At 40.3% G+C, this 27960-nt stretch overlaps 2 protein-coding genes across 3 annotated transcripts in view; one reads left to right on the forward strand and one right to left on the reverse strand.

Moving 5' to 3' along the window:
- Fam210a (family with sequence similarity 210 member A) overlaps window positions 1–3727 on the reverse strand; it is a 38831-nt gene extending 35104 nt beyond the window's left edge. Inside the window, exon 1 of one of the 2 annotated variants that reach the window (XM_047526205.1) lies at window positions 3298–3727. The gene's annotated coding sequence lies outside the window, so the exon portion shown is untranslated. The remainder of the gene's footprint in view (window positions 1–3297) is intronic. The other variant, XM_047526204.1, reaches the window with a different exon arrangement.
- On the forward strand, window positions 3609–27790 carry Rnmt (RNA guanine-7 methyltransferase). Its single transcript, XM_047526190.1, has 11 exons — window positions 3609–3671; window positions 5517–5972; window positions 7362–7497; window positions 10347–10472; window positions 12645–12754; window positions 13982–14163; window positions 14627–14791; window positions 16951–17068; window positions 20481–20582; window positions 22027–22060; window positions 23847–27790. The coding sequence occupies exons 2-11, from the start codon at window positions 5592–5594 to the stop codon at window positions 23882–23884; spliced, it is 1392 nt and encodes a 463-aa protein (XP_047382146.1). The 5' UTR covers window positions 3609–3671; window positions 5517–5591; the 3' UTR covers window positions 23885–27790.
- Window positions 27791–27960: the final 170 nt, after the last annotated feature.

The raw sequence follows: 27960 nt of genomic DNA on the forward strand, positions 1-27960 counted from the left end.
TTCCATCATTATTCCATGCCCTTGACATCCATTTTCACACATACTCCTCCCCAGATTTCTGAAAAAACCATGCAAATTTTAGGAACGTAGCACATCTCATGAATCACTTTTCAGATCATTCTTCAGGACCTGCTGGACTTGATTCTAATTTTAGTTCTAGAAGCAAAGAGGGGGTAGGGGTAGACCCTGATTAACCGTGTTAAGCATAGGAGGAAGGACTGAGAAAAAGACTGAGCAGAATTTAGGGCCTTAATATCCCAGTTTCATCAAGATTTTTTCATATGTCCCCATTCAAAATTTGGGGACCCCACTCCTTCCCATTCAATGCCATTTTAACAGCAGAATGACTCTTGCAAAGTTGAAAATTCAATTTGCATTCTATTCAGTCACTTACAGGATGACACTTTGGGTTTGGATTTTAGCAATCTCAGCTTGGGGGAGGGCATAGAAATGCTAATGTCATTTATATGGATCATGAGTAAGGAATTTGAAGTTCTGAGCTTGTCCTTCTCTTTCCCTACTTTAGGAACAACCAGCAAATCTCATCATACTCATTAATTTGACAAAAATGTTCTAAGGTATCAAATATATGATCAATCAGAGCCTAGACTTCCATAATTATTTGAGTACGAGAACCAGTGGATATGCTGCCTGTTTCTATTGCCACATCATGCCATGCACTATCGGTCCTCCTTAACACTGGAAAAGTCACTAGAATCTTTAAATGTAATCCTAGTAGAGATCCAATTTCAGAAACTACATAGAGTAGTAAAAAAAAAAAAAACCCTCATCCTTAAGATTCTATAAAACCTCTTGGTACAAATTGGAATCAGTCAGGCTTTTCCAGAATATAAATCAAAAGAAAAACAAATACAGATGTAGATAAAAAGATTAAGTATCAACAACTACATGTAGATAGATATATAAAAAGAACATTATGGAGGGTAATCATCTTAAAGTCAACAGTTAACCACATCTTCAAAATACTATCACAGCAATACCTAGATTAGTATTTGATTAAATAGCGCGGATAGACCGACATCAAATTAATCAATACATGTAGTAAACTCATAGATTTCTCAACCAAATATTACTTTCCACTGTAAATAAAGTCTTTAAACAAGAATATTTTACATGCTCCAAAAGGATGGTAAAATTTCATCCTGGACACTGTTCTAAACAAAGAGAAGGAACAGTCCTTTTTCCATGACCATTTCGTGAAACAAATCTATCATAAACAACTTTCTTTCCTGCCTCCACACAACACCACCATTCTTAGGAAGTTCTTACACTGTATCTGCATTCTAAAAACGGTTTTTATGTTTTCAATATATTATCTTCAACTCTACAACACACATTAAAAATATTTGTATCTATGAGAAAGGTGCTCTCACTTTCTTATAAATAGCTTGACATAAGTCCCATATGAAGACTCATTCATCAATAAGCATTGCTTTGTGCCAGGCACTGTTCAAGGAACCTGAGTTAAATCACCAAACACAATGATGATCCCTGTCTTGATAGAGCTCATATTCTAGCAAGACAGCAACCTTAGCCAGCTATTTTTCTCTCTGAACATAGTAATCAGAGTGTTAAGAAGTATCAAAGCATTAAATCTATTTGCCATGCACCACCTTTGAGCAGGCACTATTTCAGTATTAGTAGAGATTCTGGTCTCTGCAGCTTGGGTCCACTACTTAGCAGCTGCATGACCTTCGCAAAGTTACTTCAACATCATCTGTAATACAAAAATAATCATAAGTCTACTGGATTGCCTAAGAACTAAATGAGCATAAACGTGCAAAGTGCTTAGTTTGGCACATAGAAGGTATTAAAGAATTAGCTATTATTTTTATTCCATTTCCAGAAAACCATACATTAGATTACTCAGGCAATAATGGGGGAAAATAACACCAATGGTAACTGCAAAACATTTTTCTCTGGTCCATTTACACGCTACTGCTTTTAAGACTTCTTCCTCTATTTTCAATTGGTTTTACAAGACATGTAGCTAAGTTTTACAAAAGCTACAAAATGTGATCTTTATATATCCCATAGCACAATGTCAATTCATTGTGGAGTCTGCATGTGTTAAGAGACTTTTAATGTAATGAGAAAACAAGTTCAAGGTCAAAATAAGACTAATTTTCTCAAAAATTACAACAGCAATTATTTCAAGAAACCAAAACCCAACATCAGAAACAGTAAATACCGGCCAGGTAAGTGCCCATTCCTAATGCCTGAATGTGTAAAACGCACTCAATGTCTAGGATCTATACCTTGGAGATTGCCAGTTTTCGTGAATTCAAAAGCTAATTCTCAGTGCACCTATGCATATAATACAAGGACAGTCCTCCGAAATTAATGGCTCCCCCCTACTTATTAAAAGTAGGCCTCTTGCTTGGTTCTAAGTTTACAAAAGATCAACCACCTGGGCAGGGCTAACGCCCACCATTTACCAGTGATCAGACTGGGAGGAGGTACATGCTGCGAATATAGCTCTCCCCAAAGCCAAGTCTATTAATTAATATCACTGAACCCCAAACAATAAGATAGCCTGGTAAAACACGCATCCAAAGCTGCTTTTAAAGGAATCAATTCTGGTAAAGGAACATCCAGGATGGGATTGCAAATCCACGCTTCACACTGTTTAGGCAGGAGGTGTGGCCCAGCAACGTTAATATGAACACGCATCAATAACTACCTTAATCCACAGGAACAGTTCTGACTCTAACCTCCGGGCGAAAGCCCGGACCCACGGAGCTTTCGAGTTTCAGTATGGTAGGCGCCTCCCGACTCCCCAGTGGAAATCGGGGGCGAGGGTCAAAGAACGTGCGCTGCCTCCTCCCCTACCAGCCCACTCCGCAGTCCGGCCGGCGCAGAGCAGTGCAGCCGGGGTGCTCCTCCAGAGCACGTCGGGGCGGCCCCTTTCCCTGGAAACTGCCCGCCGAGCGCGGCCTCGGCGGAGGAAGGTCGGCGCGGCTTTCCCAGTGCGGCGGGAGAAGACGACCTGCCCGTCCCTGAGCAGAGGACGCGCCCGGTCCTACACCACGCTGCACCGGCGGGCGCCTCCAGGCCGCTTCCCTACCGGCTACCGCGAGGGAAAAGCAGAGGGTCCCGGATTCCGACGAGGGGCCAGGAAGAGTGCTCCGCCGCCAGGCAGAGGTGACCCCTCGGCCGCGGACCACCCTGCCCTATCCACGGAGTGGCGCGCGCCGGCCAGCCGCCGGGTGCGCCCGAGCTGAAGGTGCCCTCCGGGGCCCTCCCGCGGCCCCATGGGTCTGGGGCCCAGGCTACCTCAGGACCGCGGTCGCCGCTCCCGCCGCACAGCCTGGCCGCAGCTCCTCGAAGGTCGCGAGTGTCCTCGGCCCAGCCACCTGGCGGAGCGCGAGTCAGGCCGGCGTACCCGCGGCGCTCCGGCGGACGCTCGGCCCCACGCCCCCGGCCGCCAGCCGCGCCCACCACCAATGCGCTCCGCCGCTCGCGCCGAGCTGCTTCTCTGCACGCCGCCGCGCGCGGCACGTCGGGACTCGTAGTTCCGGCGCGGAGGACACGACGCTCCCCTCCGGGACGTCCCGACACGTGACCGCGCGCCCCCGGAAGTGACGTAACAAGACTCGCGTGGCGCGGAGCCGCCGTTTCCGCAAACAGAATCGTGGGTGGCGGCGTAGGTGAGTGTGGCCGGCTGAGCGGCGGCCTCTCGGCGCTGCTTTGTCGTTAGTCCCTCGGCTGGAGGAGGCTGCGGCAGGAGTGCGCCGACTCCTGGCCGGGCTCGCCTCGCACGAGCCCTGCGCCTCTCGCACCCGCCGCGCGGCGCTCCCTGTGCCCGCGGCGCCCGGCAGAGTGGGTGCTGCTTGGGACGTGCGTGCGAGCGGGCGGGCGGGCTATGGCTCCTCTGGAGCGCGCGGGCCTCGCGGACCGCCGCGGAGCTGCAGCAGCGCGTGCCCGGGCGGGCCCGCTGTGAGGTCCGAAGCGGGCTGGTCTTTCTGGAGCCGCGCCACGGAAGCCTGAACCCAGGTCCAGCGTTAGGCCGCGCCGGTGACGTCAGGGACCGCGGCCCGGGAGGCCCTTCTGTGGCGTGGTCTCGCGCCCCGGCAGTGACAGTCCAGCCGGCGCGTCGGGGCGACCAACCCGTCTGGCTGCGGTGTAGGCAGACGGGAAGCAGGAACCACCGGCAGAGCTGGCTCCGGAGGCGTGGTCGCCAGGCGCGTGGAAGCACCTGCGCTGGCCGATGCGTGTGCGCCGGTGTCAGCTCTGCGCCAGGCCCCTCCTCGGGGGTGCTGGGCAGCTCCCGTGCGCGGGGAGAGTGCTCTTGTGAGGTGCTGGGGGTGGAGCCCCTGAGCCAGGTGGCTGCGGATTTAAGTGTCCTTATCTGTTTGTTACTGCAGTCTTCCTGGGTGCTGTGCCATCTATTTTGCGGGATTATGTTTTTATGGTAGCACATGTGTGGAAATAGTGTCCCGTGTAAATAAAATTCACACTTAGATTCCAATGCTAATTTTAGGTGATAATTGCAGCCAAAGATGATATACTCGTTTTGTACTTGTGTTTTATTTGAATGTAAAATCTATTTCCTTGTAAGAAATAAATGGCAGAAGAGGAGAAATAGGAATTTGATAATTCAGAGGTCAGTTTTCCTCGATAATCATTTTAAGTAATTAGTATGCAAATCCCGTTTCTGTTTGATTTTTTTTCCCCAGCCTTCTCTGAATTCGTTCTTCCTGCTTGACACCTTTTGGTACTGTTAACAAAATACCTTACCCAACCAGTGGAAGTTAATAGCCCTTGAAATCCATCTGGGTTCATACTGACTCTATATCTATTCCCTTAAGCAACCTAACATTCTTTATCTTTTAATAGTGGTATGTACCTTGTAAGTTTCTTGAACACATTATTCACATTGAGCTCTGAAGTAGGAGAGCAGTAAATTTATCTAATAACTTTATAAGCAAACCAGCATAATAATTTCCATCCAATAGACAGTTATCTCCGTCTTCCTCCCATTTTCTACGTAAGCCAAAGAATATATTTGAAGAAGACTTAATGGTTATTAAAGTGCAGGCCGAGTCTTGAAATTTGTCTAAAGCCATTCCACTCTCTTTACTTTCAAAAGGATTTAATAAGTATTTACATCCCACCAGTTTTGTATCTGTTTAGAAAATTACTACACATAAATTGGGAAAAGTGTAATATTTGTGCTAAATTTTTGGTTAACCACATTTGCTTGCTAATAGAGTTAGCCTCTGTTGTATACTCCAAAAAACTTAGGATTTGAGAATTGGGATGCTCCACCTGTGTTTGTATATATCCTCATTTCTTTTGTCAATTTTCGTGACATTTTATGAATAATTACAGGAAGTCATACCTAATATACATTTATTAACATTTCGTAATGTTCTCTCTACAATGGGATTTTTTAAAACTGGTTAATGAAATTAAACGGCTAGCTTCTAGTAAAAATTATTTTAAAGTTTGGGCTTTAGTGTTTTAAGTAATATAAAATTCTGTCATTCTAGTGTTGGTTCATGAAGTTTTATCAATTCAAATAATTGAGAATAGAAAATTCTACAAAAGCAAAGGAATATAAAAAAATGGCTCTGGAACAGGCAAAAGCATCAGTAAATTCTGAATCAGAGACTTCATTCAGTATTGATGAAACCACAACAGCTTCTGGGACTGGTTTTACTGTAAAGACTTCTGTCTGTGGGCAAGTAGATACACCGAAGAAGAGAAAAGAGTTTGAAGATGATCTTGTTGAGCAGAGTTCCAGGTATGAGGAAGACAGTCCATCCAAGAAAAGAAAACTTGATGTTGAATTTGTCCCAGAGGAAAAAGGTTCTGGTGATGTTGAAGGTGTTTCAAAGAAAAGGAAACTGGAAACTGATGATGATCTAAAAGATGAACCTTCGACTGGAGATGGCACTCAGAAAAAGAGAAAAATAGAACTGGAGGATGTTCCTGAAAAGCAGAAAGTATGTTAAATGTGTTTTATTCCTAGTAGAATATGTCAACTGGAAATGTGGAACAGCTATGGAATTAAGCTGGTTGTTACATAATCTTCATAAGTTAAGAATGTTCTAGTTTTAAGACACAGTAGGCTTTTAACTCTTAGCATTCAATTTTTGTTAGGATGAAATTTGTATTAATGAGGTGTTTTTTTATGTTATTTCAGAACTCTTTTTGACTAGAAACTTGGAAGCCAATTTTTTTTTTATAAAAAGAGAAGAATATGAGGTCCAATGATTTAGTTACTTATTTCCTTTTCATTGGGTATTTATTTCTTTTGGTTTTGTCTGAGATAGTTAAGATGGTCACTTAAGTGACAAATTTCAGAATCGTACTGGACTCTACATTCCTTTATTAATGTAATTAGACCATAATTATCTCCAACTTCGTTTTGAGGATCTATCACTTTATTTAACAGCCTTCTTGGTCTGTGAACCACGGCCACCCCCAGCTTCTTATTATCATAGTTTATGTACAATTGATGCAATAATCTGATATTTACCAGGGAAATTGTGGAGCAAGGGATAGCAAATTTACCATATTGGAAAGTTGAGACAATCTGGAGTTGGAGAGAAAAGTAAAGGAGGAACAAAATTTGGCCATCAGCCCTAGAGAGAAAAGTGACAGGTCAGGATTTTGATGTTGGTGTCCTTGAAAAAAAGGGGAGCTTGTATTTTATATGTGGTTTTTCAGACATTTACAGGCAGTTTTGTTGTTGTTTTTCAAATGAAATTTTACCCTCAAACCCAGTATGTAAGACAGATATAAGATGAGCCACTTTGAAAAGGGAGGTGGGAGAATCTGAAGCCCTTTACCCACTGTGGAATTTTTATACAATTCCTAGTGTCTTACCAAATACAGATTGAAAATTGTTGATTTAGATTAATGGTATATAGTAGGAGCCACTGACACTGAGCATAGCCTACTTCCTTTTAATGCCTTCGTATGTTACCTTATGTTTAGTCCCCACAACAATTTCGTAATAATGTAACAAGTGTAATAACTTATTTCTGTTTTATTCTCTTGTAGGAACGCAATATGTTTACTTTTATTGAATTGAATAAGTCAGAACTCTAGAAGTGTACTGGTTTTATTAAGATGTTGACACAAAAATTATACAGATGAAAAATCAAGACAAAAATTTTAAACCTCGAATGTTTTTCATAGGGAATAGGGGAGATGATTAATGGCATTTACATTGGTAATGCCATTGCTTAGTGAGATTTACTTCAGTAGTTTTTTTTATTCTTTCATAAGCCAGATGTTCTGAGGTGTTTTTGTTGTTGTTGGGTTTTTGTTTGAAGCCATGTCCTGAACCTTGAACCTTAATTTTCTTTCTTCTCTTCTATTTTCAGATCTTGGAAGGAGGACACAGCTCAACTGTGGCTGCCCACTACAATGAGCTTAAGGAAGTTGGTTTGGAGAAGCGTAGTCAAAGTCGTATTTTTTACCTAAGAAACTTTAATAATTGGATTAAAAGTGTTCTTATAGGTATGACTAGTTTTAGCCTGGAGGGTGTTTAAAATTTTATTTAATTTTATTTAATTATTTTATTTAATTATTTAATTTTATTTAATTATTTTGCAGTGCTGGGAATGGAACCCAGGGCTTTGAGCACACTAAGAAAGGGCTCTACCACAGCTATATCCCCAACCTTCACTTTCTTCTTTTTTTTTTTTCTCCCCAGTGTTAACCGTATTTCAAACTATTAGGTCTTTAATTCTTAATAATTCAGTGATCAAACCTTGACTTTATAAAGCTGGAGCCAAAACTAGACCTTTGAGAAAAATTCTTTTCCTATTTAACTTTTTCTTTTTTTGTTACTTATTGGGAATTGAAGGAACCCAGAGGTGCTTAAAACACTGAGCCTTTTCCCAGCCCTTTTAAAATTTTTTTTATTTTGAGACAGGATCTTGCTAAATTGTTGAGGCTGGCTTTGAACTTTCGATCCTCCTGCCTTAGCTTCTGGAGCTGTCGGGATTATAGGCGTGCACCACCACACCTGGCTCTTATCTACTTTCGATTGAGTGCCTAGGATGTTAATTGATGTTAAGGTGATCAGACTTTCAAAAGGCAATGTGCTTCTTTCAACTTGGAATTAAGGTTGTCTAGTGCTGTTAAGTGATTATTTCACTCTGATAGTTGTTGAAAGCCTGGAGTATACCAAGTGAAGAAAATGGGCAGTGCCATGGGATTTTTTGTTTGCTAGTTTTGTTTTGTTTTTTAATCTCTGGTCGTTTAGTGAGTTGGCATTGATGGTCCATTGAACTTTGGCATGGAGGGGTTGGACGGTTTCTTGGAAGAAATAAAGTTTACTTTGAGGATTAATGAAAATATTAAACTTCTGAAACCAACATTTTATCTAGAAAACTTGCCCTTGAAATTAAAATGGAAACGAGTAAACATAATATGATTCAGAATATAATTATGATTTATATATCTAGTACATTGTGATGATTAGACTTACATGAGGTTAGAGAATATTTGAAGGCTCGTGTGTTTTTAAGTTTTTAAGCAAAAGTGAGAATGCATTCTTAATGTACTAGAATGAATAAAGTGCTAATTATGAGTATTTTCTACTGGTTTTGATGATAACTTATTAATTTTCAAAGAAAAATCATCCATTCCGAGAAGCATTAGGAGTGGGAATTAACTATTTTCAAACTGTTTTTCTATGTCATTTTTAACATTCTTATTTATTACAGAAATGTGATATATTTGATTCTGCTGGTTGTCAGGTAGGGTAAATGAGGGTCTGCTTCTGTTTTTTTTTTTTTTTTTTTTTTTTTTAAGGTTAACATTATGACATTTTTCTTCTTTCTGTAATGGGACTAGAACATGCTAGGCAAGTGCTCCACCACTAAGCTACACCCCAGCCCAAAGTGTTGGGCTCAGCCTCTGTTCTTGAGGCTCTGACCTAGTCCTAATTTCTTTTCAGATACTCTCTTCTTCATTATCCTCACTGAAGTAGGTAATTTACAGGATTTTTTTTTTTTTACAATGTATCATTTACTGATGTATATTTTTCATTGAATAAATATTTTGAGTTCGTATTTGTCACATTTTACTTACAATATTTTTATAATTAGGTAACCAGGTAGTTTACAAAAAGACGAGTCACAAACTTAGCAAAATTTTCTCATCATATTCATGGTATTCTTCAAAGAGTACTTGCTCTCTGCACCTGTTTTTCTCATCCTTATGCAGTCAGTGTTATCTGTGCCAAGCTCCCTTTTGGTGTTTCCTTTATCTCATTTTTTCTTTCTTCTTAGTGCTTATAGCTTAGTAATAGTTCTTGAATGTAATAAAAGTTTTTTTTTTTTTTTAAATAATGTTTCATGATGATTTTCCCCCTTAGCCTTACCATGTAGAAATAGATTTTATAATTATTTATTTATTCTTTCTGGTTGTTTTCATGCTATTTTCTTAAGATTCATGGCAGAAAATTCAATATGAAACACTCGTGCTTCTGTCAAAAAGATCTTACAGACTTTGAAAGACAGAAGTATTTGTACAGAATGTTTTAGCATCAAAATAGTAGTATATGCATGAGGTAGAAAGTTAGACTCAGATGAAAATAGGGAAAGTGGATCTAGGATTCAATATTATATCAAGTTTTAGAATTGCTGAATACTTTTATCTTAATACATTAACAAGCTTTTAACTGATATTTGCCCTATTTGGTTATTATTCTGGGGACCTATGATTTTTATTTGTTGGCTATTAATGTGTTTCGGTAGATTGGGGTGTTTAAGGATTCTGATGATGGTAAAATTAAAAGGTAAGTATAGTTTTCAACAAGTTCTTGTTTTTCTTTTAGTGATAAACCTGACTTCTTTTGTGAAAATCAGGCACTATTATTCACTGTATAATCAAACACCTAGCTATGGAAAGAGAAAGCTTAAAAAAATGAATAGTTTTTTTTTCTCTTATAAGTGTTGTTATCTTATTGTATAAATTAGAATTTGAAATGTTTGCTGTTTGATGTTGACTCAGATTCTAAAAGTAATCTTTAAAAAACTGCCTTAGGGCTGGGGATATAGCTCAGTTGGTGGAGTGCTTGCCTTGTAAGCACAGGGCCCTGGGTTCAGTCACCTGCACTGCCAAAAAAAAAAAGGCTGCCTCAACTTTCTGAAGCACCAGACATAGAATCTTTAATCTTCAGTAATAGAGGATCAAGCTCTATTTATTTTTTGAACTATTAAGTTGTAAATAACTGTGTAAATTAAGTGAAATAGTTTATATTTTCTGTTAGACATTAGTAGATTATTAAAGGTAACAGTTTATGCTTTAGTAAAAGTGAAGAAAAGATCATTTGTTATGCCTAATTTCTCTCTTAGGGGAATTTTTGGAAAAGGTACGACAGAAAAAAAACCACAATATCACTGTTTTGGACCTGGGATGCGGTAAAGGTGGAGATTTGCTAAAGTGGAGAAAGGGAAGAATTAGCAAGCTCATTTGTACTGGTAAGATGATCATTAGTGTAGGAAGGAATGGCCAATGATCATGCAGGGAAATGGGAGTGTGAAGGCTCTCTTTATCAGCATGAGCTAAAACATCTTTAGATAAGGTTTCTGGGGACTATGAATGTTTTCAAAAATTAATTGTAAGACTTTTCTGATAGTTTTGTAATAGATAGTGAGCCTGGGATAACTTGTTCTTCCCCAAAGGAAGAAGGCTATCAGAGGAAATAGTCACGTCTACAGGACAAATTTGCAAAGTTCTCCACTGGCCAAGATAGGAAATTTGAACATGGAAAACAACTGTGACTGAGCGTATCAAATGAAAAAACCACATGTCCACTCTTGGAGGATTCTGAGAGACTTATGTTTTGTAACTCAGTACGTTAAGGGGAGGGAATGAAACATTTTTCTTACCTCTCCCTAACATGAACAGTATTTCAGGGAAACCAAATGGTCGAAAGAGGAAATTTCTCTTTATTGAAAAATCATAATAAATGGAGGAGGAATAATAGATTAGAAAATCACTGTTTCTTTGCCCTTGGTGAAATAATAGATCTAGGCCACAGTCTTTACTTAATGAAGTTCCTATCTAGCACCTGGGCCAGTGGTCAGTCTGACCCTGACGTGGGCTGGGCAGATGGTATTTTTCTTTTCATTTTTGCCACACTCCTCCTGATATCAGGAGTCAGAGGAAGGATAGCAGCATCTCCTGCAGAGTTTGCCTGAGAAGCAGCTCTCCCAAGTTTTTGGTTTGATGAACCCTGTATACTTTAATTATTGAAGACTCTAGAATACTTTTATGTATGTGGTTTTACCTATAGATATTTACCATTTTAGAAATAAAATGATTTTAAAGTGTTTTAATTCATTACAATAAACTTCATCAGAAGACTGGTATTTTTCTTTTCATTTTTGCTAGCCCCTAGAGTCTGGAGTAATAGCAGACAGCTAGACTCTCATGTTAGTCAATGTATTATGTTATTTTAGTTGATGAGTATTGTAAAATGAAAAATATTTTAATAGCCATTTCAGATAATTGTGGACATTCATCTTTAATTTTGTATTAAAACTCAACAAGTAGTAGTTCCTTAAAGGTTAGTTATAATTTATCTTATTGATGAGTTCTCCATACCATGTTCCATGAAAATTCATTGGTCTGTCTTGTATATCCTGCTTGGTTTTGTAATATTTGGGAAATACTGTTAAGTTATGCAGTTCTAAGTGTTGACACCAAGAAATCACATTTGGTTAATATCACCATAGATGAGAAAAGCCTGAAAGATTAGGAAGCTGCTTATCCAATGGTGGCCAAGTACAGCTTTTTCAGAATTTTAATTTTTGCTTAAAAGTCAGATTTTATCTTTGGCAACAAATACTATCTATTGTTTTCTTTGAAATGACACTTAATTTTCAAGAAAATATGCCCCAGATCCTCAAGTGTGAATAACCATTTTTGTCAGTCATTCTTTCACATCAAAATGACTTTCTGTGAGAAAAGTGTGGTTCACAGCTTGTGGTTCACAGCTCAGAACAGTCGTAATAGTGCTGTGCTGTAAGGCAGGGGTCACATGTGGTCGTGTAGCAGAATGTTTTGTACTTCCCATTTCATCACACACAATATCAAAAGATGTATTTAAGAGCCAAGATTTAATAAATCTAAGTTTTAGTGACTTACCAAGAACATTAAGCGAAATTGGCCTTTCCAGGGTTACGTAGTGGTGAAGAGTTATGAAGCGTTGCCTGTGGCGTGTGGCACTGCTCCTTGTATTGATGGTAAAGTGCCTGTATCGAAACCACCACTGCTCTTGTACCACCAGTGCAAATCTCAAAACAGGAGAATGGGCAAGAGCACTCCATTTTGAAAAGAAAAACTTGATTTTTCCTCAAGTGGAATTATGGAAAATGCTGGATTTTATAAGTTTAGTTTGCTTTTAACTTTGAATAAGTATTTAAAAATCATACTAGAGCTTTTCTGGTGTCATTAACCTGGTAAGAAACCTAGATCCATTTGAGAAATAATAGAGAATTTGCATTGGGACAAAGAATTTTAAATGAACTAGAACCTCTTGCTGGTACCAAGGCCTGGATTTCATGCCATAGTTTATCTGCTGAGATTGATGTCTAGATTTTTGCCATTCTGTGTTGATAATCTCTGATACTTTTTTGCCCTTCCAGATATTGCAGATATTTCTGTCAAACAGTGTCAGCAGCGGTATGAGGACATGAAAAATCGTCGTGATGAGTATATTTTTAATGCAGAGTTCATAACTGCTGACTGTTCAAAGGTACAAGGTTTTTGTTTTTGTTCTTGTTTCTCATTTAATGCATTTGTTAAAATGCGTTTTGAAACATTAAATTTTTAGGGCATGCATTTTCATTTTCAGCTAGAAATTCTCTTATGATTAATCCCTTCATTAACTCACTGAGTACTTCTGGGAATTTTTCACTTTTAACAATTTGAGTTGTTGAAATCACTTTGTTGCCTTTTGGTTTGGGCAAGATCTGTTTTCCAGTTAGTCATCCCTTAGTAACCTAGTGAGGTGTGTCAGGTGTGGGTAATAGGTTCCAGAACTCATAGATACCATAATCCACAGATGCTCCAGTCTCTTTATTTAAAATGGGGGGCATAGTATTTGCAGATAACCTACATACTTGAAATCATCTTTAGATGATTCACAATACCTAATGTAATATAAATGCTGTGTAAATGGTTCTTAAACTGTATTGTTAAGGGACTGATTACAAGGAGGAAAGTACATAGACTCAATGAGTTTTTTTCTTGTATTTACAGTATGGTTGGTTGAATCTACTGATGTAGAACATGAAGCTGTGATAGGCTATTTAAATAGAACTGAACTAGTGTGTTTCCTTCACCTTGTAATTTATTAGTTTCCCATCACAGCAGAATCTTTTTGCTTTTTCCATCTTCCACCTGTTCCCAAATTTCTAAAGTGTTAAAGACAAGAGCTGCAGAGGCATTTGAGCAGTGAAGGTCTCACTGTGAATTTGGTGCTGCTTGTCTGATTTGTTAGCTCTCATTTAAATATTGAATAGCTTTAATCAACTACACATTTTGTTTACAGTTTTGGAAGTGAAAAAGTAATGTGATAAACTTGTATTTCTTTAAAATTCCAAAGGCGAGGTTTGTTTTCTTTTTTTTAAACCCAAGTAATTATTAAATGTCATTTTACTTTAGCCGTCAAGTAAAACCAAATGAAAGGATCAACTTTAAAAGTAATATTTGATTGATTGACTTTTAACATGATTTCAGGCCTAGGTTTTTAAATTACTATGAAAATGGGAAGCGAGTTAGTCTTTTAAACCAGAATGAAAGAATAGTTTCTTAAGATTCTTGTCATATACAAGGAAAAGAATAGTTCGAAGATTTGATAACAAGGAGTAGTTGGCAGGGCGTGTCTGCTTTTAGTTTAAGAATCCTAAATTCTAGGAATTAATTAAATTGTTTAATCTGTGTTATTTTAAAACCTTTAACCCATTTTAATTTATTTCAGGAACTTTTGTCTGACAAATTTCGTGACCCACAAGTGTGCTTCGACATCTGTAGCTGTCAGTTTGTCTGTCATTACTCATTTGAGTCGTCTGAGCAGGCTGACATGATGCTCAGAAATGCCTGTGAGAGACTTGGCCCTGGAGGCTATTTTATTGGTACAACTCCTAACAGCTTCGAGCTGATGTAAGCACTTTTAACTAGGTGTAGTTTACAAAATATTCAGTATTAAGCTTACAGAATTAAGTAGCACATGTTGATCACAAATAGAGTTTATACAAATATGCTGTTTAGTTTTACAGATGCTAAGCACTTGGATAATGTATTTGAGTAGCTGCTCAACAATGAACTTTTAAAACCTTATGTGTAAGTTAGAGACTGATTTCCATTAAGCCAGAGGTTTTAGTGGTAGGCAGACTCCCCATCAGCTTCTAAGGCCCAAAGACATTCCAGCTCCCATGAAAGTGATAACTTCTGGCTTAATTTTATTAGTGAGACTCTTAGTGGTCTTATAGTATGCTGATTCTTAAAAGTAGCTAGAATCCAGTTAAAAAGTCAATCAAGTGTCTTTTTCACATGCATAATCTAGATAATTTACACTGATCACAATTTTAATCTTTTTGTTTTGGTTGGGGACTAACGCTTCTAGAAGACGCCTTGAAGCTTCAGAAACAGAGTCATTTGGAAATGAAATCTATACTGTGAAATTTGAGAAGAAAGGACATTATCCCTTATTTGGCTGCAAATATGACTTCAACTTGGAAGGTGTTGTGGATGTCCCTGAATTCTTGGTGTATTTTCCGTTGCTAACTGAGTAAGAATGTCTTTTATCTTTTGCTATTCTTTTCGCTTCCTGATTAAAAGAGAAGGGGAAAAACCCAATATTGCTACTTATCCTCTATTTTAAATAGGTCCCAAAGAAAAAGTCTAGCCTTGTAAAAAAGATGGTAGCCTCAGATCCAGGATTGGTTCCCGAGGCCTCTTACAGCCTGTTTTCTCTCATTCCTGTAGTTATTTTATAGTGTGGGTAAGAAAAGGAGCCAGTTGCCTTCAACTGCAACAGAAAATACCTGACCTTGGCAGTTAGTAAAAAGCTTTTCTTCAAGCAGCTGCTCATAATTTTGCCAATATAAAGTCTTTTGCATTTCAGTATAGTTTTGAAGTTGCCTATATCTTACCAACAATGTTGATAATAAAATTCTGATTCAGGAATGTATTCCCCCATTTGCATGAATTCCCTGGAGTCCTGGAAAATTGTAGATTGTAGGAATACTTGGGGTGCTGGGCTCTTTTAGGTAAGGCTTTGAGTCCCTTGGATATGCCTTGATATTGGTGGTTTCCCTGCTGGGGAGAAGATAAGGTCCACTTAAATGGAGTCCATGTGACAGTTGGCCAAACTCAATTCCCTACTTTTTTTGAAAATAAAAATCTTTTCTTTTGAATATTAATTGAGAAAAGCAAGTTCTATTGTCTGCTTAGTTTTCTTTGGTGATTGTTTGAATTGGGACTCAGTCCATCTTATAAAATTATGGTTATAAGGTTTTTAGAGGTTTATAATATATAAAAATTCTATATAATAATAATATATAATAATATAAGAAAACAAGTAACATTGTGACTAGACATGAGGAAAATACTATGTATGATTTTATAAATATTAGCTATTTATAATATTTTGAAAATTCTTAAGATTTAGTTAACTTTGGAGAAATGTACTATTCCTCAAACTTTATAAAAGAACAAACTAAACCATTTTGTTCTTCATAAGTGCTAAACAAACTTACCAATCTACCTTCTGCCTAATAATGATAAATTGCCTGATAGGATAAACTTATAAAGTCACAATTACTCAGTTTAATATCTAATTTTAAATAATTTATTCAAACAGGTATGAAACAATCTAAAAAAAATGAAGGTTTTTGAGATGCTCTTTTGCAATAAAAAAACTGAACAAAAATATACATAGCTTTTACTGCAAAACCTGTTCAGATCCCTTTGTAAATGAGTGCCTCAGAGGCCTTGTTTGGAGCTTTCAGATTGTGTCCTAAGTACATTGGAGCCCAGTGATGGGGGCTGAAGAGAGGGTAGTAATATACCCTTGTGAAAGCTTATCTGGCTGCATTGAGGAAGGGTGAGACTGAAACAGGAGAGAAGTAAAATGGTTACTGGGCTGGAACAGCAAATGATGATGATTGGTGCAGGATGGTGGCACATGGAGGAGTGGGAGGTGGACACTGTAGGTAGAAGAGAGACAGCTCAGGGACATGCAACCACTGGAGTGCAAGACCTGGATTTACTGCAGTAGCAAAGACGGGCAGGAAAGCAGTCATGGGGTTCAGCCTTGGATATGAGAAGTTCCAGAATGTGACATATCCAGGGGAGGTATCTGATGAGCAGTGGAGTAATTGAGTGTGACCCAAGAGAGTGGAGCCCAGACAGCTTTCAGCATGCCCTGTGGTCAGCACAGGGCAGGCAAGTGGGGCTCCTGGCCACACTCTTCAAATCCTTGAAACTTAGATAGCGGGTTAAAAGGAAACCTGTAAAACAAACTGCAGAGAAGCAGTCCAAGATGTATGTTAAAATTAATAGTGTATCCTGCCAGAGAGATGAAAAGGGAATCTTCTAAAAAGGAAGTTGGCATCTGTTTTCAGTGCAGCCACAGAGGATCAACCAAAATAAAATGGAATCGGTAGAAAAATGTTGCCTATTTCTGAAGCTTTTTTTTCTTTTATTTCCTGACTTGCTTGTTAATGCTAAGAGCTATCTGCTACCTACTGGGATTTAGACTAGTTGTGGTTATCAGTATGTTAACTCTTTGTTCAGTTTTTTTTTTTTTTTTTTTAAACTCTTGTACATTTATGATGGAAATAATAGCTTTTTTAGTTAAGCCTAGATATCACTGTTTTCATTGTAAAAGTAGGCTGTTGAGTAAGTAACATTTTAGAGACCTTTTTATTCATCTTTTTTGGACAGAATGGCAAAGAAGTACAATATGAAACTAGTCTACAAAAAAACTTTTCTGGAATTCTATGAAGAAAAGATTAAGAACAATGAAAATAAAATGCTTTTAAAACGAATGCAGGCCCTGGAGGTAAGTGTTTAGAAAAGATATAAAAATTCCCTATCATGGTGAACTTGTTTGCTCTTGAGATCCATTCAAGGCCGTTTAGACACTAAATATTTAGGTATGTTATATTTATAATATACAGATTGTCATTAGTTGCTAAGGACACTTCAGCTCCTAAGACAGCTTGATACAGAAACTTTCTATGTTGGGTTCTCAGTAAACACTTAATGAATGAAGGGATGGATGATGCCATTATCAAATTCAGTGCACTGTTTTTTGGTTTTATTTTTTTCTTCGGTACCAGGGATTGAAGTCCAGGGCACTCGACCGCTGAGCCACATCCCTAGCCCTGTTTTGTGTTTTATTTAGAGATAGGGTTTAGCACCTTGCTTTTGATGAGGCTGGCTCTGAACTCTCAATCTTCCTGCCTCAGCCTCCCAAGCCACTGGGTTTACAGGCCATGCGCCCATACCCGGCCTCGGCACTCTGTGTTATAGTAACCTCAGGACAGTTGGCATAGTGGACTGGATAATTCTTTGTGGTGAGAAGCTGTTCTGTGTGCCCTAGGAAATTCAGCAGCACTCCTGGCTCTACCCACTAGATGCCTGCCCCAGTTGCCCTGGGCCCCAGTTGTAACAGACATGGGCAAATGTCCCCTGGCAGGTAAAATTACCCACAGTTGAAAACTATTTCTTTACAATAATGCCCTATGATTACATCAGTAGTTTAGAACCTTCCTGGCCAAAGTGTAAGACAAGCTCACACCATGCATAATTTTGATCTTTGATGACTATTTAGCAAGACTTTCGTCTTTAAGGGTATTATTGCTGGGACCTGCTTTACTGCCTAGACTCCTATGTTTCTAATACAGCAGCAAGGGAAGTCTGTGCAAACTGTAAACAGTCATTGATTGCATTTCTTTTTTCTTTTACCAAGCAGTGTTTAGTTGGACAGATCTCAGCCATTCAGTTAGTTGCTTATTATTGACCAAGATCACAGACCAGAAGTATGCTTCAAATGGCATTAAACTTCAGAGAGTTTATTGAATTCAGAATATTCTTTTAAGTACTTGAAGCATACTCCCATCTTATTTATTCTCTAGTTACCCCGTAAAGCAGTCACCTTTCACATCTTTTTTCCCCTTTTTCTGTATTCTTTTTTCCCACTTTTTTAAATTGGTGCATTATAGTTGTACATAGCAGTGGGATTTGTTGTGATATATTTGTACACGTTGTGTTATATGTGAGTATAATCCAGCCATATCACCTCCCAGTCCCTCACCCCTCACTCCCCCACTCCAACCCTTGGTCCCTTTCCTCTACTACTCTCCCTTTGATTCTCCTGAGCTCTGCTCCCACCTTACTTTTCACATCTTCTGAATGGGCAGCCCAAGACCCAAAGAGGAAAAATGAGTTGTTGAAGTTCACATAGCTACAGACTCTTACATTTTGTTTAGTTTTTATTGGTAGTAGTCAGAAGTCCTCCTGTTGGAGTTGCACCCATGCCCACAATGTGAAGTGAAAGGCTGCCTTTAAGTCCTAAATCGTCTTTTGAAACCTGTAATCAATTAAATGTTCATTAGTTATGTTTCCTATATTTCAGAATTAGGAATGTTTCTGTTTGCGCTGTGTTAAGAGCAGGAGCTTATTTTGCTTGTCTTGATGGAGAGGAGAAAACTGGAAACTGTGTCTTAAGTCCCCAGGTGCTTCATGCCTTCAGCACACTGCGCTTACCTGACAGGACTCTGCATGCACAGTGAGCAGTTATTTATACTTAGCACATAGGCGATGAACTCAACTGTGTTATTTATTTTAAAATGTACTTAGATGATAGGATATGAGATTTATGATGTGTTAAGGACTCAGACGTACAAGCAAAGAATTGAGCATGATGTGAGAGTAGCAAGCAATAGTGAAGAAATGATCCGAGTCTTGGAAATGAAGAAGTCATGGAGGAAAAAGGCCGAGAAGCACGAGAGGCATGGATGTTCAAGGAAGTAGTAATAACTGTCACATTTCCTTAGCACGCTCTTCTCCACTTTCCTTCTTCCCTGTGCTGTCTTGAAAATATGACCTATCACCCTGGCTCTCTGGAAGCATAAGCAGTGGTAGCATACAGTTTGAAAAAGTTCTTTAGTTTTTTCCTACTTCTTGACCAAGTTCTTCTGAGGGCCTGTGAAGGACTTGGAGAAGAGGGCAGGACCCCATAATAAGAAGTCATTGGGTGGCATTATAGTTTAGAGGGACTTCGAGACCAGAGGTGGAAAGAACCATCAACTTTAATCTAAATCAGAGATTTTAATTGATCTACTTCTTGATATTTGCCATAAAAGTCTTAGCTTTTTGAACTTGCATCTTCTGTTGTGTTGTTTTTTTTTTTTGTGCTACTGGGGATTGAACCCAGAGACACTTTACCTACTGAGCTACATCTTCAGCCTTTTTATATTTTTTGAGACGGGGTCTCGCTAAGTTGCTTAGGACCTCCCTAAGTTGCTGAGGCTGGCCTTGAACTTGCAGTACTCCTGGCTCAGCCTCCTGAGTCTGTGGGATTACAGGTGTGCCACTGTGCCCAGCCATATCTTCTTTTGTCCTAAACAAGGTCCTCTATTGACTTGACTTTTTTATTTGTATTATTTCTAATTGCTGTTGCATCATCGTCATGTTAACATTTGGCTCTTTTGGTAATACCCCGTCTTAGCTTTGTATTCCAAGAGAAAAAGCCTTTGAGCAGCTGTCAAGAAGATGGAGTTTGTGTTTGTTGCTAAATGGTCCTGGGTTGTAGTTAAATTATATAGTTTGTTCCGGCCATGAATATTCCAATGTTGTGATAACAATGGCCATGCTCTAAGAGAGGATTTATTCCATTTTAATCAGCTTCTCATTGCTGAACCTAAAAAGACCTGACAACAACTTAGAGGAGGAGAAGTTTATTTGGGGCTCATGGTTCCAGAGATTCAGTCCATGGTCACCCAACTCCATAGCTCTGGGCCCAAGATAAGGCAAGCATCATGGTGGAAGAGCATGGCAGAGGAAAGCTGCTCAGGACGTGGCAACCAGGAAGCAGAGAGAACTCCACTCAGGGGCAAAGTAGAAACCTCAGAGTTAAAACCCCAGTGACTACTCCCCAGCCATGCCCTACTGCCTACACTTGTCACCCAGTTAATCCATGTCGGTGGATTAGTCCATTGATTGGGCTCAAATTCTAATCGTTTCATCTCTGATCATTCTCACACTTCTCACACCTGAACTTTGGTGACCACCTCATATCTAAGCCATAACACTCCTCCACCTTTTTCCCCTCCGTATGTCAAAAATATGTGTAAGTTTGTAACCCTGAAGTAGTACTTTTAGATTACTTCTCTTTTATTCCGTGATTTACTGTTTTGAATTGTAAATGTCAGTGCAACATCTTAAATTAGGATTTAATGTTTCCCCAGCCTTATCCTGCAAATGAGAGTTCTAAACTTACCTCTGAGAAGGCTGATGACTATGAGCATGCAGCACAGTACATGAAGAACAGTCAAGTAAGGTTACCTTTGGTAAGGTTTCATTTTTTAAAGTATTTTCTAGGAAATGGGAAAAGCAGTCATTGAAATGTATGTAGGTACATACCTGAGATTTAGGAAACTCACTTGTTGATAATGCCGGGTTCACTGAGGTGCAACTCAAATGTACAGTAGTCTGCTTCCCTTAAGTTATAACGACTTTGGTGCCATAGAACATGGAATCATTTATTTAGGTGACTTGAGCATGAAGTGCTGTGTCCAAGATGGTAGAGATGGGGAAATGTTACAGGCACGGTTTGCAGGTCACCCTGCTTTCCTAGGTACCGCTGGCTCAGGGTCGAGAGCTCTGTGACTGGAATGGGAAGCACAGCTTCATTTTCACTAACTTCAGGGTGGACTTTGATCTTTCAGCTTATGAACATAACAGTACTATAGTGGTGTCAGCTGTTGCTATGACTTTGTCACCAATGGAAATTACAGCTGTCTTGATGGCATGCTTCTGCTGGTGTCTTGCAGTACTGTTCCCATCCATTGCTTCTTCAGAATTCCATGAGGTCCTAGAGCTGCCTCTTGCACTTGTTGAATAAGTGCAAAGCAGCACACGTTACTAGATTGACAATGTTTGGTTAACTAGATATAATTAATTTCCTTTGTATGGTATGTACTTTCTTTTAGGGTTCCTTTGGGGAAAAAAAAAAAGTTCTTCCTTCTTCCAGTGCTCTTTTTTTGGTGGGGGTGGGTGGTGGGTAGGTCCCTGGGATTGAACTCAGGAGCACTTGGCCACTGAGCCACATCCCTAGCCCTGTTTTGTATTTTTTTTTAGAGACAGGGTCTCACTAAGTTGTTTAGCGTCTCACTGTTGCTGAGACTGGCTTCGAACTTGCGATCCTCCTGCCTCAGTCTCCTGAGCCATTGGGATGACAGGCATGCGCCACCGCACCCAGCTCCAGTGCTCTTTGATGTTATAAGATGGTCTTTATAATTTTTTCACTTTTCACCCTCTTTTACATACATTCGCCCTTTTTGGTGGGAGGACAAAGTGGTGAAAAGATGGCCTTGAAGATTAATCTCGGGCTGGGGTGGTGGCTCAGTGGTAGAGCACTTGCCACTCATGCATGGGGCACTGGGTTCAATCCTCAGCACCACATAAATGAATAAAATAAACACATTGTGTCCATCTACAACTAAAAATTTTTTTTTTTTAAATTGATCTCAGTCTTGGAACATAGATCATGGCAGAGTGCTTATTACCTAGAATGTGCCATGCCATGGGATCAGTGCCTAGTACAGCCCAGGAAAAAAAGGCTAACTCTCATTGGTTTCTTTTATAAGCTCAGATCATAATCCTATTAACAGTAAGTTATATGTGTACTTACAGTAAATTGGGGGGGGGGGCACTGTAGTCCACTACTGAAAAATAAAGCATATGTTTACTTCTCTGCTGCATCTAAAATTTTGTTTTCTTTTTTAATTTTAGGGAACCTTAAGTAAATCAGAATGGGAAGCTACAAGTGAGTATATCTTTGAAGCTGGTTAACTGATAATTACAAAGATTGTTTGAAAGAATCAGTGAAAAATTTTAGAATTGTTCTGACACACTTGAGATGCTATGTATTGATGTTTAAAACAGCACAAAAATATACCTATATCCACCTTTCTTTTACAGCTGTGAAAAAAACGAGAAAATATATGCAGGCTGTTGCCAAGCATAAAAGTTTACGAGCATACATTTTTCATTGCCTCCTTGTAACTAAACAGCTGTCTCTATTTGAGGTCTTCATCTCAGAATATTTTTTGGCTTAGATGTTATGTCTGTATACTTTATATTTATTTCTGGCCACTTGAGTGATGACAGTGAAGTCATAATGCTAGAACCTTTAGTGAAGCAGCAGTGAGCCAGGGATCTTAGAGGAGTGTGTGATTGGAAACGAACCCTCTAGGAAGGCATTCTGAAGTGAGGTCCTGTCTGCAGAAGAGAATTTAGGGGTCTGGCAGGTCTCTGAAGCCCCGCATTACTACAGCAAATGGAGAGAACCAGAGCGTCGTGGCAGTGGCCATAGTTGGACCAGGGGTCATTGCAGTGACCATAGTTGTATGGGTATGTGATTTGGCAGGACTGCACTACAGAAGGATCACAGGGAGGAGGGGACAGGTCCCAGTCAGGATTTGGACAGTTAAGTCTCTTGACTTGCCTACGTGTGCCGGACAGCTTGTGGCCTTTGTCAGCAAGAGTTGGGTTGTTGTTGATCACTCTGTTTTCTGCTCATGTGTCTGCATGTTGACAGCCACATTTCATTTCAACTGAAAGAAATGCAAAGCTAATAAATGAGCAGCAGTGTGACCAAGGTAGAGTTTTGTGAAGACAGGTATCATCTTCCCGGGCAGGTTCTGGAGTTAGCTCAAATTACGTGGCCTTTGTCTTCACTTGTGTTGAATATCTAGTGCCCTGAACATCCCTTGTGATACTGTCAGGATTTGTCACTTTTTGGGGTATTTTTTGCCCTATAATCTGCGGGTATCTTATTAGAAGATATAATTGGTTTGAACTTCAGGGTAGTGTGCAAAACAAGGAATTAGATTCATTTAGCTGTCTTTAAGTGACCACTTGTCAAAGCATACCTTGTTTAAGTGAGTTCTTGTGGGAGTAAATGCATGCAGAAATGTCACTGTCGGGGCCAGGTAAATAGCACCTTAAATATCGATTGTCATGTGCCCTTGACTCACTTTCCTTCCCAGGCCCTACAACACAGTGAGGTAATCAGATGAATCTGAATGTCTCATACTATATATATATTCCTTTATATTTGCTCTGACTATTTTATATTGTGCCCTATAAATCTTCATATTAGTTTTTGAGTTTTTTTGTACAGAAAATTTAGATTGCAACTGCTACTAGTGTTCATTGTAATGTAATTGTTCTGTCTACATACCTTGTTTTGGGTAAAAGGATTTGAGTTACAAGATGTTTTTATTTTAGTTTTCTTTGCTTTTGTATTTTTAGTTTTTCTCGTGCTAAACTGTTTTAAGGGCTCTTAGAGCTGTTGAACTGGCTTGCCAGGCCTTGTGGTGTCCCTGTTTGTAGCAGGTAGAGTTTTGTTTTGAAGTAAATGTAAGTGATCCCATATCTGCCTGAAGATGACTCTGATAATAGAAGAACTTTAAAAATTAACGAAGCTTTTCTTCTTCAAGTGCTGTGTGCCAGCCTAAGAATTTTCACCAGGTTATGAATTGGACTGAGATTTGTTTATCCTGTGAATGAGAGAAACTAAACTGTTAATATTTTTTATTTTTCTTTAGGTATTTACTTGGTTTTTGCCTTTGAGAAGCAGCAGTGAGCACTTTTGCAGTGGCCCCAAAGTAACGCTCCACCCTCCACAGATATGAACAATCCATCTCATAGATCTGACAGCCTTCTGTTTATTTTAATTATAAATTAATTGTAAATGTACAGGATGCTGCCGGAAACTCCAGTGTATAAATTCAGCATTTGCTGTCTGTGACAGATTAACTTGTGACAGATTAACAGAATGAGTTGGGACCTTTGTCTTTAAATATCTATTTTCAGGTAATGTTTTAAGAATTCCATTTGCCTGTACTGTCTTAGCTCATAAAAATTACAATATGACTTGTTGAAGCAGCTGAATTCTTCACAGTGCTGAGTTTTGAGCGTGTGCTTAGAGTGTGTGTTTACAGTGTTGTACTTGCTGCAGCTGTGGTGGAGAGCACACTGCTGGACTACCAGCAGTGGACTCTTTTCCACGGTTTTGTTACATATTAGTTTTCAAGTTTAAGTGGATTGCTTTCTGTACAGTTTGAATGTAAGTGTTCAATATATGTTGCTGAAGTTATAAATTTAAAATGACTTTAGATGGTTATAAAAGTTACCTAGCTAGATTTTTATCAACTGCATTTTGATATGAACAATTATTTGTTAATATGTTGCAGTTCTGAAACTGTTTAGAACATTTTAGATGGCAACATAGAATTATTTTGGAATTTTAATTTCCTACAATAGCATTAATATATCCAGTTGTCAAAATTGTAATTAGACATTTACCTTTCTTCATTGGACAATGATGCCATAATTAATTTTTCTCAAGATTTATTTAGTGAAAATCCCTCTCTTGTAAAGCCTGTTGGAAATTTGTTCAGATTTGTATATGTAACTGCACTAGGCACATAGGACTGTAGAGGAAGCAGATGCTTAGACTTCAGATTAATCATCATTGATGTTAGATCCAGGTTCCCACCCAGAAGTAAGCAATTTCAGAACCATTATAATTGTCATTAAAATTGTCAGTAGTATAATTACTCTTCCACAACGTGCTTACATGAACTGTTGTCCATATGTCAGCATTCAGGAAACTTGCCAGTATTTGGTTGAACTAAGAGATTTTAAGATTAAAGTAGAACGATTGTGTATTCTTTTTAAATGGTTTATTTAAAGCATGACTTACAAAGGCATTCTGTAATCATCTGCAGTACTTGTTTTAAAAACATGATCTCTTAATTGCTTTGAATCTGTTGATCATGGTGTTAGAGTAGCAAGCTTCTCAACAAGAGAACATGGGTTTCCTTCCTCTCTTCTGTTCCTCCTGCAGTCTGTCAGTTTCACAAAGATCACGTCTTCTTGCCATAGTGGTGGCTTTCCGTGCCATCACTTGGAAAACCAGCATTAGCGTACCTGGCTGGAGCTGCGTGACTAGCAGAGGCGTGGAGTGGTGCTGGCCGGTAGGGAGGACGGGGCTCCTACTCAGGCAGCAGCCCTTTCCCTGGAGCTTTGCTTGCCTCCCCCCCCCCCGCCCCCCACCTCTCCCTGCTGCAGTTAAGTGTCTGGACAGTGACTCAGGATGATCCTTTAGGAGAAGGACTGGAAACGGCACCCCTGTCCACCATCACCCCTCACCAGGGAGGGGGAAGCCAACACAAGGGGAACACCCACAGTCTGAATGGTTGGTTCAGGACATATCCAGTGAGAGGGCCCTGGTTTTTCCCTTGTGGGCCAAGAAGAGCACCTGAGCTTGAGCCCAGTGAGGAGGGCAGTCCATGAGAGGCTCCAGGGCACTCAGACCTGCTCTGTGGTTGTCCTCCCTCCGAGGATGAAATGAGAAATGAAGATCAGATCAGCTCTTCGTAGGAAAGACCCAGCCTGAGAAGTGGATGATTGACGGGGGAGCATGGCTGCATTTTGGTGCTACCAGGAACACTAACATTGAATTCTTTGGGTCTAGAATCTACTCGAGGAGACACCAGTGACCACAGTGTCCAGGAGAGGAGCAAGTGAGTTCCAGCAGTTTGCAGCTACCCTCTGGTGTCCTCACCTGTCGAGGGTGGCACACCTGACTTGGCACAGCGAGTGGGCCTTCCTGTGCCTGAGTCCACTGTGTTTCCGGAGAAACACTGGCTTTAGTGGGAGAAGCCACTGAGAGGCTTTGCTTAAGTTAATGAGCAGGCCAAGCCTGAAAAGTTGGTTGTCAGTGCAGTGGGTTCCCTGGCCCACTCCTTCACCCTGCATGGGAAGTCTTGGAAGCATGATTGCTGCCTGACTTCACAGCTCATGATCAGAGCAGAGGGCTGTGAGGAAACGGGCCCTGAGGCAGGGTGCGGTGTTGCTCAGTGAAGAGCAGAACGAGTCCTTGAGCCTCTGAGCTCGTTGCATTCAGGTTTCGTTTTGATGAAGATGTGGCTTCCTGTGTAGGCCTGCCTGCAGGATCAGAGTGGCAGCGTGACAGTTCCAGTGGTTTCTCTTTCACAAGCTGACTTTCTGTTGTCTACCTCAGGCTTTGTATGTGGGTCATCCGGAGCCAGGCACTGCAGAGGTCTCTAGACCTGCAAAGTGGAGGCCATACCCAGGTCCTGGACCCTGGAGTGGAAGTTGTACCACGGTGCCTGTGGTGTGTAGGCCCGGTGGTCGTGTCAGACCACCACCTCTCTAGCTGCTGCACACCAGTACGGTGTACCTGATGAGAAATTGTTTATATCCCGCCCTCTGACAGCACTGGTCCTGATTCTTTGAAGATTGAATGCAGTGGCTGCTGTGTTTACTTAGTGGCAGAGAGATGTGGGACTGGGCCAGGGGACTGTCAGCTCTGCTCCCCCTGGAACTGGAACTGTTTTCCAGTTCCTCTCCATTCTGTGTAGGCCTGGGGCATGAGCATGCATTTCTCCCTGCAGGATTGAGGAGACAGGAGACACCTGGAAATGTGCCCCATAGTTTGGCTGTGGAGACTCGGGTGAACCCCAAGCCCTCTGCTCTCTAGACTTATTCTGGGCCATCCTTCCTTGGGAACAGCACACCTTAGACAAAGCCAAGTTGACAGCTCACATTTGTGAGTCTCCTACCTTGTGTCAGTTGCTTTTCTAAATGTTTTACATCTGGTAATTCATTTTGATCTTTATAACAATCTTCATGGTGCAAGGACCATTATTTCACTTTTATGGGTGAGAAAATTGGGGTAGAGAGGATGCAGATTGCCCAGGACAGAGGCTGCGTTTTAACACCCCACCCAAGGTGTACCTGCAGTCCAGTTGCAGGTCTCAAACCTCCAAAGCACTGTCCAGATGATCCTCGCCCATCCCTCCCTGAAACCGCGGGGTTAGCTGTTGGGGGCGCCACCATGTGGGATCAAAACTAACTTACTTGCACGTTCCTGAGAAGAGCATTGATTCCTGAAGGAGAGGCTTGTGGAGGGAGGTAGAGAGGACGCCCCAGGACTTAAACCTGCTGGAAGGCGGAGCAGTGTGCTTAGGCACAGTGCGAGGCCCAGCAGCAGCCAGGCCTGCGCGGTCGGCGTTGAGCAGTGCCGCTCTTCCCATCACCTGCAGGGCTGCACAGGTCGGAGAGCGGGGCTGAGCAGAGAAGCCAGGGGAGCACGCCTGCGGTCAGCAGAGGAGCCAGCCAGAGGCAGTGGCTGTTTTCACTTTTTATTGAAGGAGGACACCTATACGAACAGCCGCGATACTTCACAAGCAGAACACACAGGCACTTACTCCCCAGGCTCCTGTCAGGCTCCCTCCTGTCAGGTCCCCTCCTCCCCATGGTAACCACTTTGCAGCCGTAATAGCATAGACTGGTTTGTATTGTTTGAGATGTTATGTGAATGGAATTGAACATTATGCATTCTTGGTATCTGGCTTTCACTGAGCAGTATGAGTTTTTTGTTGTATGTGTTTGTACATGGTTCATTCTCATGGTTGTAATGTATTCCATTGTGTGAATAAACCACATATTATTTATCTGATGGATGTTTGGTTCATTTGCAGCTTTGGAACTGTTGGTACGGCCCTGATTATTCTAGCACATGAATTACGTATTTCTGCCGTAGAATAGAACTGTAGGGCCACAGTAGATACATCACATTCGACTCTATTGACTACTGCCAGCTTTCCAGAGTTCCAGTTGTCCCATATC

This window comes from Sciurus carolinensis, chromosome 15 (genome assembly GCF_902686445.1).
Source record: "Sciurus carolinensis chromosome 15, mSciCar1.2, whole genome shotgun sequence".
Lineage (NCBI taxonomy): Eukaryota > Metazoa > Chordata > Mammalia > Rodentia > Sciuridae > Sciurus > Sciurus carolinensis.